Here is an 18,099-nt window from a genome sequence, read left to right as displayed (position 1 = left end):
AAGGCCCATAAAGTCTCGTGGGGTTGCGGCAAGAAACGTCCTTGTAAGTATTTAAGTCTACAATCAAATAGTTGCATATGTGTAAGAAATAAAGGACAACAAAACATGGTCTCACTATTGTTTAATGGATTGTTTATGTTAACATGTTATAAATAATTATTTGCTATATATATTAAGTCTCGATGGTTATTAGATAAGGTAAATGTATGCATGATTTGAAACCCAGGCGTTAAAAGTTGTTATATTTTCACGTCATTAGAAGACAAATGATTCATATATTAAATGTCCTTTTAAGAATTATAGTCTACAACATACAAATTTGCGTATCTGTGTTTATAATTCTGTCTCTAATTCATATGAACTACTTTTGCGAACATGCATCAAATGCCTCAGAAGGTTGTGCAGGAGTATCTAACGGACAGGCACGAGTCAATTGTTCTATTTGATTCAGACCGCGGAAGGGAATACAACTGCGTGTTGCGCCTGTCAAAAAGGAAAGCATGCACTGAGCAGTATATAGCCAAGGAATGGTACACATTCGTAAGGAAGCGGAAAATTAAAACAGGTGACAAAATCGGATTCAGTTTGAGGATTCCTTCTGCGGATAGATTGTTGGTTATGGTGAAACGTAAAAGGCCGTCAAAGTGAACGTGATTGTGTAGGCTGTGTTGGAATTATGGCGAAGTATAGACTGATGTATGCTATTAGGAAGGTGTATGTTATGTTAGTATTTTGATAACCATTTTGATAAGTACTTAGTTGAATGGGTCCATGGTCCATCGCGAAATGTTGCTTCTGAACAATGTTTAAATATTTGGACATGTAACTCTCAAATATATAAATGAAGTTGTTATATTCCATTATGTTTTTATATTATATAATATAATATTTGAAGGTGTGAATTTCTATTCTTTCATTGTTCAATAAACAATAGTGGCAGTGACCCATAAATAGTGGGTCCTTGTAATAATAATTATTATAATACAATAGTAGGCAACAAAAAAGTTAAATGTTAAATATAAGTTGCAGCACTTTTCTCACGTGGTTGTAACTAGAAATAAAGTTTGGAATCAAGGACAAATACTGTACACATGTGAGGAATATATTCCTTTGGATAGATAAGGACAAAAAACACTTGCCAGAAATTGTGCTTTATTTGTGGTAAAACGTGAAAGCAGCATGTGATGTTTGACACTGCTTGAGCAATAAATAGAATGCCACACACAATTCCATATTGCGAAATAATTTTTGATAAGGTTAACTTGCATCACTTCTCCATCTACAAATTTATAAACCCAGACTATTCCTTCAAAATGGAGCTTTGTGGTGATCTCAAACACTCTGAAATGATAGATTATTTTGACATCGCAAAGATATCCTCACACGTTCAGTTTTATTTTTTTGTTAAATTCATGGTGTTTAAAATTGTTATGGGTGCTATTTTTTTCAAATATAAAAAATTGTATCATTCATTTTTTCAGCCCTATCCAAAGATTCAACCATCTTTTGTGAAAAGGAACGGAGACGAAATTTCCAAGTGTTGGACAGTAATGAATAACCAAAGTGTACACCATGAACTAATATATAACCAAATTGAGATTCATCCTCTCGTTATTAGTGGGTGGTCTTGTATGGAATCGTATTACAACCTACCTTCTGATGTGGTAGTGACAATTGGGTATTATGGTAACAACAACTATGGTAAAACGATTACATACAAGACCACCCACTAATAACGAGAGGATGGATCTCAATTTGGTTATATATTAGTTCATGGTGTAAACTTTGGTTATTCATTACTGTCCAACACTTGGAAATTTCGTCTTCGTTCCTTTTCACAAAAGATGGTTGAATCTCTGGATAGGGGTGAAAAAATGAATGATACAATTTTTTATATTTGAACAAAAATAGCACCCATAACAATCCCTAAACACCATGAATTTAACAAAAAAAAATAAAACTGAACCTGCGAGGATATCTTTGCGATGTCAAAATAATCTATCATTTCAGAGTATTTAAGATCACCACAAAAGCTCCATTTTGAAGGAACAACCTGGGTTTATAAATTTGTAGATGGAGAAGTGATGCAAGTTAACCTTATCAAAAATGATTTTGCAATATGGAATTGTGTGTGGCATTCTATTTATTGCTCAAGCAGTGTCAAACATCACATAATGCTTTCACGTTTTACCACAAATAAAGCACAATTTCTGGCAAGTGTTTTTTTGTCCTTATCTATCCAAAGGAATATATTCCTCACATGTGTGCAGTATTTTCTACCTTATCTAATAACCATCGAGACTTAATATATATAGCAAATAATTATTTATAACATGTTAACATAAACAATCCATTAAACAATAGTGAGACCATGTTTTGTTGTCCTTTATTTCTTACACATATGCAACTATTTTATTGTAGACTTAAATACTTACAAGGACGTTTCTTGCCGCAACCCCACGCGACTTTATGGGCATTCTCCAAACAAGGACCCTACCTACTGGACCAAGGTCTTCTTCCTTGACCTCTTTGTCATCCCATATATCCTCATCACAACTGCAACGTATATATTCACATTAATTGGTACCTTATATGACAAACAACTATAAATGTAGAAATAAACAATACATGCAGGAAACTACAAATTATTTGTCTCATTAACTTGCTATAGCCAATAACCCTTCTTGCTCAGATACACAGTTTTGTATTCATGAAAATGTTTTGTTGTATTTTATGCCTTACACATATGGAAACAAATAAATAATACATGCAGCAAACTGCATATTATTTGTCTCATTCAATTGCTATAGCCAATAACCCTTCTTACTCAGATACACAGTTTTGTATTCATGACCATGTTTTCTTGTACTGTATGCCTTACACTTATGGAAGTCAATAAATAATACATCCAACAAACTACATTATATTTGTCTCATTCAGTTGCTAATGCCAATAACCATTCTTTCTCATATACATTCAAGCTCATTTGCATAACCCTAGACATTAGGAATTTATTTTTTGAAAACATGAAATCCATAATTTACAATTCAACCACACTTCAAATTTACAGCAAAACCAAACCATAATTTGAAAAAAAATGACTCCATTTCAAAATCAAGTCTATGTGCAAACTACAAACCATGACTCAGACCATAATTTACAATTCAACTACGCTTGGGATTTTCGGAAACAAAATTTTGTCTAACAAAACTAAAGATCATGAGTCCATTTTGTAATCAATACTAACACCAAACTACAAATCATTAAGGTTAATTGCAATGTCAATTTCATTCAATGGATATCACAAAATCCTAGACATACATTTCCTTTTTTATTATTATCATAATCAAAGCATTAACTACATTAGCTTCGAGAGTTCAAACTTGCCTTTCGCTATCAGATGATATCACAGTAGGACCGGATGCGGAGGGTGTGAAAACCCTTTCAGATGCACACAACGATGCTTCACTTGGGCCTTCGCCGACTTTGAGCACTTGCATGTCGTCATTCACGTCACCGGAGTGACGATCGGACACACCTTTGCCTTTGTCGCCTGACGCCGGCTCACCGCGACCTCTTCTACCACCAATGCTATTTCTTATCCCATTTTTGGATACGCTAAGAAATTCATAGATGTCGACTAGGAAAGGACCAAACCACGGAGCTAGAATAACTTCGTCTTCGTCGGAAGACATTTTCGTTAATGTGGCGGAAACATATTTCTGCAATTTTCGTTAATGGGGTGGAAACGTGTTTCTGCTATTCTTCCTTTTCATCTGAATGACAAAGGAAAACGTTCCTTTTTCTTATGCCTAATTTTTGTTATCCCTAATGGGTCAGGCTTTTGGAATGGGCCCATTTCAGTAATCATCAACGTTAACAAACCATTTCATATTGCACCATTTGATATGAGTAGGCCCACTTCACTAATCTTTCTTTCTTCAATTTTTTTTATATTACACCATTTGATATGCCCTAAGGATATGAAATATTTCATTTTTTTTTGGTGATTTTATGATTAAATGTTATTTTATGTATTTATCTTTACATTATGCTTTATGTACAAATTCTTGGTATTTTTTATATTAAGCCTTATCTTTTTATATTGTAGAAAATGCGACATTTAAAATGAATGCGCGTCCCACACAAGAACCCGTGCGAACACACGGGTTTGTTACTAGTTTTAAGGACAATTATAAATTTGACAATTTTTCAATCATACACTGCGCAAAATTCCAAAATTGCCAACAGGTTTCTGTAAGTGTTTGGTTCGAGGTAGAGCGAGGGGAGAGAATATTTAAAATGAAATGTGTTGGTTCAATTTTTAGGAGGGGAGGGGAGCAAAATTCCTCAAAATGACAATTTTTGCGTTCCCCTGAATCGGAGGGATTCGGAGGGGAGGGGAGGGGATCTGAATTTTAATATTAATTAAATTAATATATTTACTAAAATATCCTCAATTTTATTTTATTATTTAAAAAATGTTATTTTCTTTTGTTCCTACTTTTCTCTTTGTGATTTTTTCTCTATTGCTTCCATCAACTTATTATAATTATTCTTCACCTTCAAATTATTTTTTATTTTTTATTTAATAAAAATTATAACTACTATAATTTTTTGTTTTTTATTATAATTTATTTTATGTATTTAAAAGTTGTTATCAACGCATAGTTTATTTTGTGTTGAGAGTTATAATACGAATCAAGTGTACTCAATTTTTTTAATATTATGCGATAAGTTATGACTTTTTAATCACTCAGTTATACAAATATTATTTACAAGAAAATATTTATGAAATTTTTACAATTGAATATCATATCACTTATATAAAATTACAAGGATAAAATTGTAAATTATTATTAAAATCCCTCTCATTCTCTCGTGAACCAAACATATTTTTAAACGAAAACCCTTCCCTCCCCTCCTCTCCCCTCGTTTGAACCAAACATATATATAATTACAAAAAATCCCTCCCCTTCCCTCCCCTACCCTTCCCTCCATTAAAATCTCTTCCCTCCCCCCCCCTCATTTGAACCAAACAGACCCTAAATGTATCTTCGGAAGCACCATTTAAAAAAAAATGGTTTTAGTGTTCTACGGAACACTCTCTTTTCAATCCATTCCGTAGATACATCTACGAAAGATTTCATGAACTTCTCTTTTCAACCCCTTCGTAGTTACATTTACGGAAGATTTCATGAACTTAATTAATTTGGGATTTTCCCAATTAATTTTGGATTTTCCCAATCAATTTGTGAATTTTCTCAATTAATTAGGAAAATCTCACGCTCATGAAATCTTACGTAGCTACATCTACGGAAGTGTGTGTTTCGTAGATGTATGTACGGAACATTTTGATTTTTCCAATTAATTGGGAAAATCTCATGTTTTAACGTTTTCGTAGATATATCTGCGGAAAAACAAAATTATTTTTTTTGAAAAAAGGTGCTTCCGGAAGTGCATCTACGGAAGCACGAGGGCATTTTAGTCAATTCGATTAGTGGATTGAGAAATTGTCATAAATTTTTACTTTTTTATATAAGAGAATTTTTTTTTTATCAATAGATAAACATGTGTAAAAATGTTACAATTGAGCATAATTGATTCAACTCATTCTCAAATTTGTAATACATTGAATTATCTTTATGTGTAAGAGGAATGCTAGTAACACTCTCTTCAACACTCATTTTTTATTTGTTAAAACATGTGTGGGTCTCTCACTTTGGAAATGTATCCCACATAAAATGGTAGGACCCAGACATGTTTCAACCAATAAGAAAGTAAATGTTGGAGAGAGTGTTAAAAACAAAGTGTTGTTAGTATTTCTCTTATTTGTAATTACTCAAATAGTCTTTGAGTGTCAGCAAAAATTATATGAAATATTTTATTTTATTTTTAATTAATTTATGTCTTTGAAAGGTTTTTTAAAATCATTTTGTCAAAATAAATCTGATATAATTTTCTTTTTAAATTTATAATAATAAAATATGTAAGTGAGTTATTAAAAATTATTTGTCATTTTGTCTTCGAATCTAAAAAACATGAGAATCTCTAACCTCACCTATTGGGTCTCTCATGCACCTTTCTTTCGTAGATGTATCTCTGGAAGCATCATTTTTTTTATTTCAACGTTGTTTTGTTCCGTAGGTGCATCTACAGAAAACTTCCTGAGATGCATCTACGGAAGCATTTGATGTTATATTTGCGTCAGACTCTTCTCCTCCATCATTCTTCACTTTTCATCTTCTCAAACTCTCTCAACTCAAAAATTAAACTTCCACCAAAAGTTGATTTTTTTTCTCTCGAGTTCGGCCGTTAACGTCAACATCAACGATCAACACATTCCAACAACTTCAAAACTTAATTTAATCGATAAATTTTCAAGTTTTCGAGTTATTTTAGAGTATTTCCCGTAATAGAGTTTTAGTAGACTTTTAGGTGTTGAAATCATGAGTTACTTTTAGAAACATACTTTAGAGACAATGTAGGTATTCTTTGATGTGTAAAACGATTGATTAGGGGGTGAAAATTGATTTTTCCAACTATGTGAACAATTACTTACACCATTTTTGTATTTTTGAAGTTGCAGAACATTCTGTAGATGCATCTACGGAACATAAGAAACGTTTGGTCGTTCTGTAGATGTACCTACAGAACAAATCCAGTTATTTGAAATGTTAGCTAGTTTCGTAGATACATCTACGAAAGATTTTTGTATGTGCATCAACGAAGGTAAATTTGTTTTTTCTTTTTAATTACCAAACTGTATCTAACTCGTTTTATTTGTAATAGAATGCAGAAATTATGGTCGATCATCCAGACCGCATTATATCTGGGAGGACTGTACATCATACCTTTGTGCGACGTGTACGGATGCATGGGTTGTCACAGGTGAATGATGGAGCCTTTGTTGCGGTGGATATACATGATACATCTGTTGCAGCAGAGTTACCTGTTACATTCGCTACAACTGAGGGGCCTTCCACATCCATTACCTCATCCCGGAAGCCTCGGGATGATAGTGAAGGTTCCTCACATACGCCTTCCGCCCGTAGACGTCGCCGACTTGTCGGGGAGCTTCTTTTACTCATATGCCACCTTCGGTCGATACTGGATCTCCGGTGCCACCTCTTGAGCTGCACGAGGGGGTTGAGGCGCTTGTCGTCTATCTAAGGGGTCCTTCAGATTTATCCCTGTTTACAGGGTATGCAGATCATTCAGCTAGACATGTCTGGGACAGAGAGGTAAATTTTATTAGACTTATTACTTATTTGTCCTCAGTTTCTGTTTTTTTTAACTTTGCTTGTTATTAATAGTGTTTTCTCGTACACAGATGTCGTTTACCTGAGGTACTTATCGGATACCACACATATCCATGAGTACAACTGGGGAGCAACTACACTGGCGTACAATTACCATAGATTGAGAGAGGGAGGCCTGTGGAAGGCAAGGATTGTGGCTGACAATTGTTCCCTCTTAGTGATAACAATCTTATATCATTCTACTTTTTCTCAAGGTTGTTCAATATATATTTGTGATAATGTTTGATCCCCATGTTTTTTTCAGGGTTGGATATTACAACACTTCCTCATAATCATTGGCTAGGGAGAGGTGTCTGACTACATTGAGGCCATGCCGCATGCTAGAGCCTTCATCCCCCTTAGAGGGAACCAGTTGTCGGAGCCACACATGCACGCTCTTGATCGCATTGCTACAGAGGACATCCAATATGACTATTATGTTGCTCAACGTGAGACGGTTTCGTGGGATGACATTGCCCTATGTACTGGATGGTTGGCTCCCAGTTCGACCATCATTGTTCCTTATTTTCTGGAGCGCGTCATGCAGAAGTTCGGGTACTGTCAGACGATACCTCGCGACCCTCTTGTCCCTGTTCCTATCTTGATAACCCGTTGGTAGATAGATGAGGTCTTTGTAGACTGGGAGCATCACATGGTTCCTGACGAGGCTCGGGCTATCAGATCAGAGAGAGACTGGAGCACCACAGACGGGTACATCACTTGGTACTTCACGGTGTCATGATGTATCAGGTATTGGATGGCATTGCCACTAGTTTCTTCCCTAAGGGTTTTGATCACAACGTGTACTGGATGGTATCATGAGGGTGATAGAGAAAGCATTTTTGTATCGTCGACATCTTGCCAGGACCTGTGGGGCACTTGACGGTATAGGCAGAGTAGCCAGTAGAGGACGTGGAAGCAGAGGCATAGGTAGGGTAGAGGAGAATGATGTTTTCTGGCACACACATTAGTGATGCCTGTGATTTTATTAATGTCTGTATTTGGATTACATTTATGTATTTTTTATTATGTATGACACTATTTGGGTGATTTATACGACGTATTATTTATGTGTGCTATATACCATTGCCATTACATTACACTACTTTCATGTACTATATTTTGATGTTAAAAATATTGGAGTTTTGGAGTAAAATAACACTGATTTAAAATATAGCAGAAGGTTACGTAGGTACATCTACAAAACACTCTGTTTTTTACATGTTCCGTAGATACATCTATGGAAGATTTACCGAACTGCAATATTTTGAATTTTTCTAACGTTCACTATTCGTTGATGTACCTACGGAAAAAACCAAATTTTTTATAAAAAAATGGTGCTTCCGAATGTGTATCTACGGAAGCAGGGGCATAATTGGAATTTCGCAGGTGGCTAAGAGATTCAAAAGGTGCATTGAGATATTCTCAAAAATATTAATAACAATTATATAATAAATTTAGTATATAATAAATTATTGTTTAATGGTAGTTTTATCTATTTTTATTGATTTCTATATTTTAATATCATATTCTTAATTCTTACATTTAAATAATGTTGAAAGGGAACATTTTGAATATAATGTGCCAATTAGCTTTGTGTGCACATGAATTTGAAGTTATATTAAAATATTAATGTGTTATTTTTTGTAGTGTTATATTTGTAAAGGGATCCTTAGGGCAAGTATTGCTTTAGGAAGACCTCACGTAAAATAGGCAATGATAACATGCCATCTCGGGGAAGTTATCGCCTCGCCCTGGGATGAGATGTTTCTTGGGTAGAGAGAAGTCATGGTTATTAACTAACTCACGTTCTCCTTGAAATATAGATTCAACGGATCACCATTGATCAGGTGAGCGTTCACCTTTTCCAAGAAAACTCTAGGCCCAGATAAGGCTCTATAAATACCTCTCCTCCAAAGGGAGAAATGAGATCTCTTAAACTATACAGAATGTACCTCATAAATGCTTACATTTAAGCATATCATTCAATAGTAGAGTCTCTCACCTCACATGATCAAGACTTCTTAAACCATTGTAAAACACCACTAAATATGGTTTCTCGTCGGCATGGGCAAGCCCTAACCATCATTCAGCGTAACATATCTACAAAGACCTATGAGTCCCCTTGACCTTGTGGAAGAAACACACACATGTACTTTTTGACAAGTACAGTGGCACCCACCGCGGGGTCCTAATAAAACTAATATGGGTCATGCTTCTACTCTAACTTCCTTCATTTTCCCTCCAAAGATGATCGACAAGACTCTAGCTTACGACACACACCACTGTCAGATGTTTCTTTGGTGAAGGTAGCTCCAAATCCTCCCAAAGGAAATACGGAAGGCACGTGCTTACAAAAAATGTAATATCCATTGGTTTTCTCATAAACACCCTATGCAAAACAGGGGTTAACATCACCTTCTACTAGAAAGGTGCCCTCGAAATCAACCATCACGATGATCCCTTAGTCATCAATATGCAACATGGAAATTGAGATATCAAGCGAGTTTTGATAGATCTTGGTGGCTTGGTTGACGTCCTATTTTAGGACTCTTCCAAAAATGGCAGCTTGACTCTAACGATGTAAAAATGTTCAGCGGTTCGTTAATAGGATTATCAGGCGAACATGTACAATTAATAGGTCATGTAACCTTAGAAACCACATGTGGCAAAGGTGCAGATGTTAGGGCAAATGACATCAGCTACCTTACTATGGATATCATGTCACCATATAACATTACTCATGGGCGACTGGTCATCAACGCCCTAGGGGCATCTGTTTCAACCATGTATCTAGCCCTAAAAAATCCACTTTATGATGTGCGAGTTGGTATAATCCGAGAAGACTAATATACCACTCGAGAGTGCTACTAAATAGTGTGGAGATAGCAAAGGGAGAGCTCTCCCATGTTGAGACACCCCATTCCAAAGTTCCAAATATTAATCTAGAATTCTGAGACACCGAACCGGGCATAGAAGCGTAAAGGCTCATGCCCATAAAAGATTTGAAGGAGGTCCAAATAGGCCCTCGCGCCCATCAGGTTATGAAGATATGCACTTCATTATCGGAGGGGGAGGAATGGGAATTAGTCAACCAACTCATTAAGAATGTCGACTTGTTCGTTTGGGCTCCCTCTGACATACCAGAGATAAACACCAAAGTGGCGAGCTATCGCCTCGCCATCCACCCTTCTGCCAGACCTATGGTGCAGAGGAAACAGAAAGTAGGCGAGGAGAAGATTCCGCCATTAATGAAGAGGTAGGGAAACTATTTGACACCGTGTTCATTATGGAAACAAAATACTCCACATGGCTGGCCAACGTGGTTCTAGTACGAAAGGAAAATAACATGTTGTGCATGTGTGTATACTTCACCGATTTGAACGTCGCCTATCCTAAAGATCCATATCCGCTGCCAAACATTGATCACCTTATCGATGGGTCGTTAGGCTACCAAGCTTCATGGTTGCAAACTTTAGGTACAACCAGATTCGAATGGATTTCCTGGATGCGCCCAAAATCGTCTTTCTATCGATTCATAATAACTACTACTACTACTACAATTTTATACCCTCCGGCCTCAAGAATGCTTGTGTCACCTACCAACGACTCTTGGACATTTTCTTCAGCCACCAAATAGGGCAAAGCCTATATATCTATGTAAATGACATGATAATTAAGATTATCAAAGGGCGTATCAATGTTGAAGATAGATAAAAAATATTTGATGTTGACAGTGTACCGTTATATTTAATAGACTCTCAAGATCCAAATGTGTAAAATTCGCTAAAAAGATCAAATAGTTAAAATTAAAAAAATAATACACTCTATGATGGACACTCAATCATACTGTCTCACCCAATACATTTAAAGTTAAAAGTTAACATAATAGACTAAATTGACTAACATAATAACTTTCTGATTATGATTCAATCATAATTTATTACTTTTATTTATCAATATGTTTTAGTGATTTGTTTGACAGCTGCAAAGATCAAATTAGATTTAAATGGATATTTAAATTTGAATTTGAATTATAACAAATCATATATTTTTGTTAGAGAGATTTACGGAACAAATCATATCCAACTGATTGTGCAACTATTCTGGATGAAATCAAATAAAATATCCAAGGATAAAAGCCTAAAATACTTTGCTGTATAAGGAGCTCAAAACATACACTAGGAAGAAAGCAATACGTTGAAGATCTTTAGAGTGCTAGGGCTCATTTGAGTCTTTGTTATTGTTGTATGTACACCACACTATGTTTCAGTAACTTAACATAGGCGTAGGTTTTTCTAGTTGAGTTGTAAATCAATATTCGACATTGTTAATTGAAGTTGATCACTAGTGTTTAATGATTGGGAGAAAGTGAGAGGAATTCTCATATTTAGGTGGAGTCCTAAAAAAAGGCATTGATTACTGTTATGAAGAGGCATGGAACAACATGGGCTTGTCGTTTCTGTAAGACTAAATGTGCTAAACTACTAATAGTGAATTTCCTTTCTTGGGTTGGAAGCCAACCCTCCGGACGTAGGTGTTGTTGTATCGAACTGGGTTACTAACTAGTGTGTCTTTATTACTTTTATGCTCCATCATCTAGTATTATTAACTCTGCAGTAATTGTGTTATTACTGGCTTAAGAAGTCAAACCACTTGTGTGGGACATCGTATTCAACATTTGTCCCCTCAGGAATAAAATTTCAATTGTCAAAACTAATCAGGTTACTTGCCATTGAAAAAAACATATAACATATCACTTATTATTGCTTATTGTCCATTTATTGTCCATCATTCCTATTCACAAGAATGTTCCTCATCCTCCCAAATGTGACTTTGGTATTATCAATAAATCTAATGCCTCTTCTTAATTATTTAGCTCCCTTGTTAAATCGGTCTTTGTTCCTTGTCATGTGATTGATGCATCATGTGTCTCGATACCAAACCTTGGTCTTAACTAATTCCAAATTAGTACAACTTTATCATAGCTACTATTGCATGCATGTGCAAATTGTGCTTATTCTTTGTCACTTGAAGTAGTAATCTCTTGCATAGTGGTCAAACTTCTCGAAACAATAGCCTTAAACTTCCTTCATATCAACTTTCTTCTTCTTGAATTCCTTATTGTGAGAAGTGTCATTCTTGCTTGTCTATCATTGATTCTTTGAATTCTCGCTTCCGCATCTTCTTCTTCTATTTATCTTTCCCTTTGTTGATCTTTAAGACATCTTCTTTCATCTTATTAAAGAACTTGCATAGTTTGTTTTGTGACTTTCTTAAAATTCCTCTAATTTAATCTTATCTTATCTGCTTTCAGTGGTAAAACTACTAAATTTTAGTTTAAATACTATTCTTCATATATTTTAGAATACAACATTATTTATTAAATTAATATAATCAACCTTGTTTAATTTTTTTTATTTGATGATAAATACATTTGTTTTAATCTTTGTTAAGAAAATATTTATTATAAATAAAACGTCATTGATTTTAATTTCAAAGTCCATATTCTCATGTTTTGCACTTAGTAGACAGAAGTCACAGAACAAAGAACCTTGTATTCTATGACAATAAATCTCATCAAACAATGGTTACAATTATTAGGTACCACTCCTATCTCAAACATGTTTCGCACCATGACTAAACTCACTTCATTAACTCAAACAAAACCACAAATCACACCAACTCGACCGCGACGGCGACTGCATCTTTCCCGGTGGTCATATCCGGTTAAAAGGCCGGGACCGGGACCGGTCATCTGAATTCACACTCAAGGGTCCAAATTTCATTCAGATCCTTGCTTTTCATGTTCACCTACCTAAACTACCTATCAATAATTTACACAACCTCTTCATTCTACAATGACACTCATTACTCAACTACCTTTAATCAACTTTACCTATGACAACTCTTTTTTTATTATGCATTCCTTTTTCTTGCGGCTTAAGTAACTGCACTCTACACGTAAATCGACGCTTCCTTAACTAATTGATTGATTAGCCCCTCCAATTTGTGCTATCTGGAGCACAAACAGCTTCAACTGATAACCGCTTCATCACCTTTGGACACGGGTCTTGCCCAAAATTGCTGTTTGCTATAGTAACTACGCATCTTGACTTCCCTACGCATCTCTGTGAAACATATTCAACAACGAAACTAGTTAACCTTGAGTATAATTCGAACGGTCACTTAGTAAAAATCGATGTAGGGGATTGTGAAATCATTTCGATAGTATGGTTAAGTGCATACCTTTGCTAAAATGGCATAGGATGAAGGAGAATGACAAGCTCCTTGCTTGTAATTTCCGCAAGCCCCGAGAGGAGTTCCGAAGCTTGCAAATTTAATGGAAGCGATGGTCTGGCCAGGGCTACATTGCAAGTGAACCTTTGGCGGGCGGAACTCTTCGGATTTACCATAGCTGTCAATGTGCCAATTCTTAATAAATGGATGGTACTCTGATACATCAGCACAGACAGTGCTTAATGATCTCTTAACAAGTGAAATCTTTGAAGGATCTCCACCGAGTTCCTCGAAAATAACCAATAGGTTTTGAGTTGGCTTCAACCATGATCGAGGAACATGGTACCTGAAACATTTTATACAAAATGTGATACAATGTGTTATGTCAGACCAATATTTTGAATCGTATTTTGGCAGCGATTGCAGAAGCTACAAAGCTAGTGATACTTACCATCGTTGGGTCGTTTGGCCGCAACCGACCTGGCACTTTTGAGGTCTAAACTGCCCGGCATAGTTACAATCATTATTGCAATTACCAACAGCAAATGAAGTCCAGTATCTTCCAATACTCACACCATTAATCCATATTTGACCTTTTCCCATACCCTCCATATCCAATGCTAGTGGCTCATCTCCTTCAGGTGCATCGAAATTAGTCTGCACAATACACAGATAAACTTCATCTATTTTTTAGGCAAATACTTAGTTTCCGGTCAAACTCGAGCGCATTTTTATTCTTTAATTTTTTACCTTGTGCCATGTCAATGGTTGATTTCTTTGTACAACTATTGCTGATTGCATCCACTCAACAGACGAGATACTATTCGGAGATGCAAGATCCATGGCCTCTCCTTTCAGTCCAACCTGTTTATAACCATTTTTCGCAGTAAGATTTTCTTCTTGATGTCTGTGTAACTTAAGTAAGTATCTAATGTAAGAATATGCAACCTGATAAGTCCATTTCTGATGCGACAAGTCCCAGTTTCCTTGGTCGAGTCCGTGGATTGCGACCGGACCTAGGATTCCTGTGCTCCATGACTCAAAATGTACTCCCACATTCTTTTACAACAAAATGTAGAAAAACATTTAGTCAATAATTGTAATCAAGACTCATGAGCAGACAAAGGATGATTTGGAAAGTAAAAAAGGAACCAAAACTTACAGGAAGTCCAATTGCAACGCTGAGAAGAGCTATTCTGTTTGTTCCAGCACGAAGGTTTACTTTGCCGATATGCATGAATCTTCTATACTCCCTCGTTCCATAGGTAGAACCTGGTTTTAATCATGTATATGTTTACTTTTAGTAATCGGCTAGAAATAGGTTCTAAAACATAATGCAAGTAAATTTACATACTGGAAAGTTGACCGTTGATGAAAACATGAACAGCATGGCCTGTGGACTGAACGATGAGAGTCGGGAGTTCGCCTCCATGTAGAAACGATTCAGATGAACCTATATCAACACTGAAGGAACATAGACATAGAATGATTTTCAAAATCCTGTAATGAGTTATAAGGTTAGAGAATTCTGAGGGTAAAGATATTCGGGCTTACCTAGTTGTATACCAAAGATAATCAGTTGCATCTCGCGTTACGTTTACTTGTTCCAAAAGACCAGGAACAGTGAGTGTGGAACTATCATCCAGAGAAGAAACATCTTCATCAAAACTCTGCCACGAGAACATCTGAGTATTTGTCGGTAACATTTGCATTTGAGATGTTTGCACTCCAACCTAAAATAAGGAGTTTCAGTTATTAAAACAATGTTGAATGGTCTCTTTCTCTTCAAACGTGAAGAAATTGTATCGAACTTTTTACGTACTTTTGCTGTATTAAAGACAGCATTTCTACAATCCGGGAGAATGCTGACGGACCAAGGGGGTAAGTTATAATGCATATTGTTAAACAACACTGTTGCAGCTGATTTTGAATCGTAGTTTGAGAGAAAAGCAGAACAATCTCCTGATTCCGTAGAGTACACATGAGCCTGGAAAAGTTATGCATGTTATAATAGGATGGTAAATAAGCTAAACACAAGTGGATAGCAAAATGACTTTGAATTGAGTTAAAACCTGTTGGGAGCTCCCTAATGAAGTAACGATTGGGTCCGTTGAAACCAAAGCTCGCTCGCACATCTTGATAGCTCTATGAAGCTCCTTTAGATGACCATATTTAGGCTGCCTAATCAAACCTGCATTGTTTAAGAACAGAATACAAAGCATTTGAGAGATGATTGTTGCTTTTATTGTAGCGAGAAGGTAGATAATATTGAATTCTCACCATATTCATCTAGCGGAGCATCATAGTCATAACTAGTAGCGACGAAAGGGCCTCCTGCGGTTCGTCCAAAATTGGTTCCTCCATGATACTACAAGTAAATGCGAGACAAATCAGGCAAGTTACACTTATAATAGTACGTGCAAGCATTTTTTTGAAGTCATTTTCAAACGAAGCTATAACCAACCATGTAGTAGTTTACAAATGACCCTCCTCTAGTTACAAATCGCGCAACCGCAAATGCCAAATCTTGGACAGGTCTTTTATGAATCGGACCTCCAAATTCTGTAAACCTACACATTTAGCAGGAAAAAAAAAGTTATGCAGGATATTCATTTCATTATTTTTTCAATCTTTAATGTCGTGTGTTGATGATGAAATAGCTTACCATCCACTCCAAGCTTCAGTCCACATTGTAGGTTTGTACGGTCTATTTGGAGTAAACTTGTCGCAATAGAAGCCATTACACGTGTTAATCTGTTACCACATAAACAAAACACATTCGTTTAGCGCACACATTAATTAGTTACAAGTTACAACCGATCACAACTCGCCAACACAATAAAAAATTACATAACTGCATTGAAACAATAGAATAATAACCAAGTGGAATCATAGGAATGTGTTTAATTTCATTTTATTACACAAATTTCAAGATGAAGACTGAGATTCGTTTACTCACCACTGGATCTGGTGCATCATCTTCCTTACACATCAGCCAAGGGACTCCAGTTCCCATCTCTACCGCCATTTTTGCAGCCCAATTCATATAGCTTTGGCCAGCAGCTCCCTGTATCTTACCCTGTGGCCCATACTCATTCTCAATCTGAAACAACCCATTGTCAAAACATCATCATTATCATTATCATCGGATCTATATCGACAAATTTCAAATTGATTCCTCAGCAGTCAACTTTATGGTGCATTCGACTCTTGCATCATAAAGCCCGCTGTCGAGGATCCGGACCTGACAAGTTTTTAGTCCTTAGTTCCAAAAATTTCACCTGAGAGAGAATGATAGGGCCACCCTGTGATTCAAAGAGCTGCTCACTCTTCATCAATCCAACAATCTTCTCAGTGAACCTTTGCATCTCCCTCTGCAACACAATTTGTAGGTCATATCATAATCTAACAAAAAAAAAGTTTATAACATACAATAATTATGTAGATAAAAAATGAAAACCTTGAAAGGTTCATTGTCTGTTCTAAAGCTTATGCCAGGAACATACTTCAACCAAACCGGAAAACCTCTACAAACAAAAAAACTCATAATCACAATCAATTCACAACACAATCTCAAAATAAAAAATCCAGATAACAAATGTAATGTATACCCGAAATTCCATTCGGCACAAACATAAGGACCAATGCGAAGATTAGCATAGAGTCCAGCTTTCTGAATTGTCTTTATGAATTTCACCAGATCATATCTTCCTTCAAAATTGTACTAAAATTGAATTACATGCAAAACAAAAGATGAAATCAGACAAGAAAGAAACTAAAAAAAACATAACATAACATAAGAAAGGAAACAAAGAATTATAGTACATTGTTTGGAGAAGGTTCATGAACATTCCAGAAAACGTAAGTTTCAATGACATCAAGACCACCTTGTTTAGCCTTGAAAATCAGATCTTCCCACATCTAGAGATTATAAAAAAGAAAGAAAATGAGAAAACATTGTGAATGAATTGAAGAAGAAATGTGATAATGATATGTTACATCAGGTGTGCTTCTGGGATAATGTATAGAGCCAGAGAAGAGGATTCGTCTTTGTCCATTGATGAGGATGGATTTTCTGTCATAGGTGACAGTAGAGTTGATGAGTTGAGAGATTGAGGAGAAAAGGAAGAGGAATGTGAAGAGGCATTTGGAAAACGAGGTTGTTTCCATTGATGATGGACGGTGGAGTAAAGAGAGTGATGTTGTTGTAAGAGATGATAGGTAACTGATTTATAAGTGTAGTGTGAGTGAGAGTTACTAGTAGAGAGAGAGAGAGAGAGAGTAAAATGGCATGTGAGTGTAATAAAAAGTGAAAACAAAATGAGTACAAGGACAAGATAGTTTATTTGTCATACTAAAAATGTTAACGGTTATTCATGATTATTATAAGTTTATAACGACAAGTATTCATCAATACGTGTTCGGTTATTAACATCACGAGACACCAATTCATCAATTGTCTTAGTAAAAAAAAATGTTAGCTATAAAATTTGTTACCATTATTTTTTTTTCCTTATTTTTAAATAAAATATATATATATTTTTTAGCATCTCTTTTT

The 18,099-nt window shown here is 35.7% G+C and overlaps 1 protein-coding gene across 1 annotated transcript; it reads right to left on the bottom strand.

Moving 5' to 3' along the window:
• Positions 1-12,839: 12,839 nt before the first annotated feature.
• LOC131640490 (beta-galactosidase 3-like) lies at positions 12,840-17,824 on the bottom strand. The gene is made up of 19 exons (XM_058910880.1): positions 17,541-17,824; positions 17,367-17,462; positions 17,153-17,265; positions 17,002-17,068; positions 16,823-16,915; positions 16,501-16,644; positions 16,207-16,295; positions 16,006-16,111; positions 15,822-15,909; positions 15,614-15,732; positions 15,364-15,528; positions 15,096-15,274; positions 14,896-15,005; positions 14,704-14,813; positions 14,490-14,600; positions 14,292-14,405; positions 13,993-14,198; positions 13,551-13,887; positions 12,840-13,432 (listed from the first exon to the last, which is right to left on the bottom strand). Exons 1-19 carry the CDS (start codon positions 17,709-17,711, stop codon positions 13,298-13,300), a joined length of 2,553 nt encoding a protein of 850 aa, XP_058766863.1. The 5' UTR covers positions 17,712-17,824; the 3' UTR covers positions 12,840-13,297.
• Between the last annotated feature and the right edge of the window lie 275 nt (positions 17,825-18,099).

This window comes from Vicia villosa, linkage group LG1 (assembly GCF_029867415.1).
Source record: "Vicia villosa cultivar HV-30 ecotype Madison, WI linkage group LG1, Vvil1.0, whole genome shotgun sequence".
Taxonomy (NCBI): Eukaryota; Viridiplantae; Streptophyta; class Magnoliopsida; order Fabales; family Fabaceae; genus Vicia; species Vicia villosa.
This window is presented reverse-complemented; position numbering and strand designations above follow the sequence as displayed.

What these genes read in the sequence shown, in the direction of transcription:
- LOC131640490 (XM_058910880.1), bottom strand. Translation starts at nt 17,711, where the DNA reads ATGGAAACAACCTCGTTTTCCAAATGCCTCTTCACATTCCTCTTCCTT. An exon ending in ATCAGAAATGGACTTATCAG is followed by an intron (nt 14,406 to 14,489) that starts GTTGCATATTCT and finishes GGTTATAAACAG; the next exon opens with GTTGGACTGAAAGGAGAGGC. An exon ending in AACCATTGACATGGCACAAG is followed by an intron (nt 14,199 to 14,291) that starts GTAAAAAATTAA and finishes TGTATTGTGCAG; the next exon opens with ACTAATTTCGATGCACCTGA.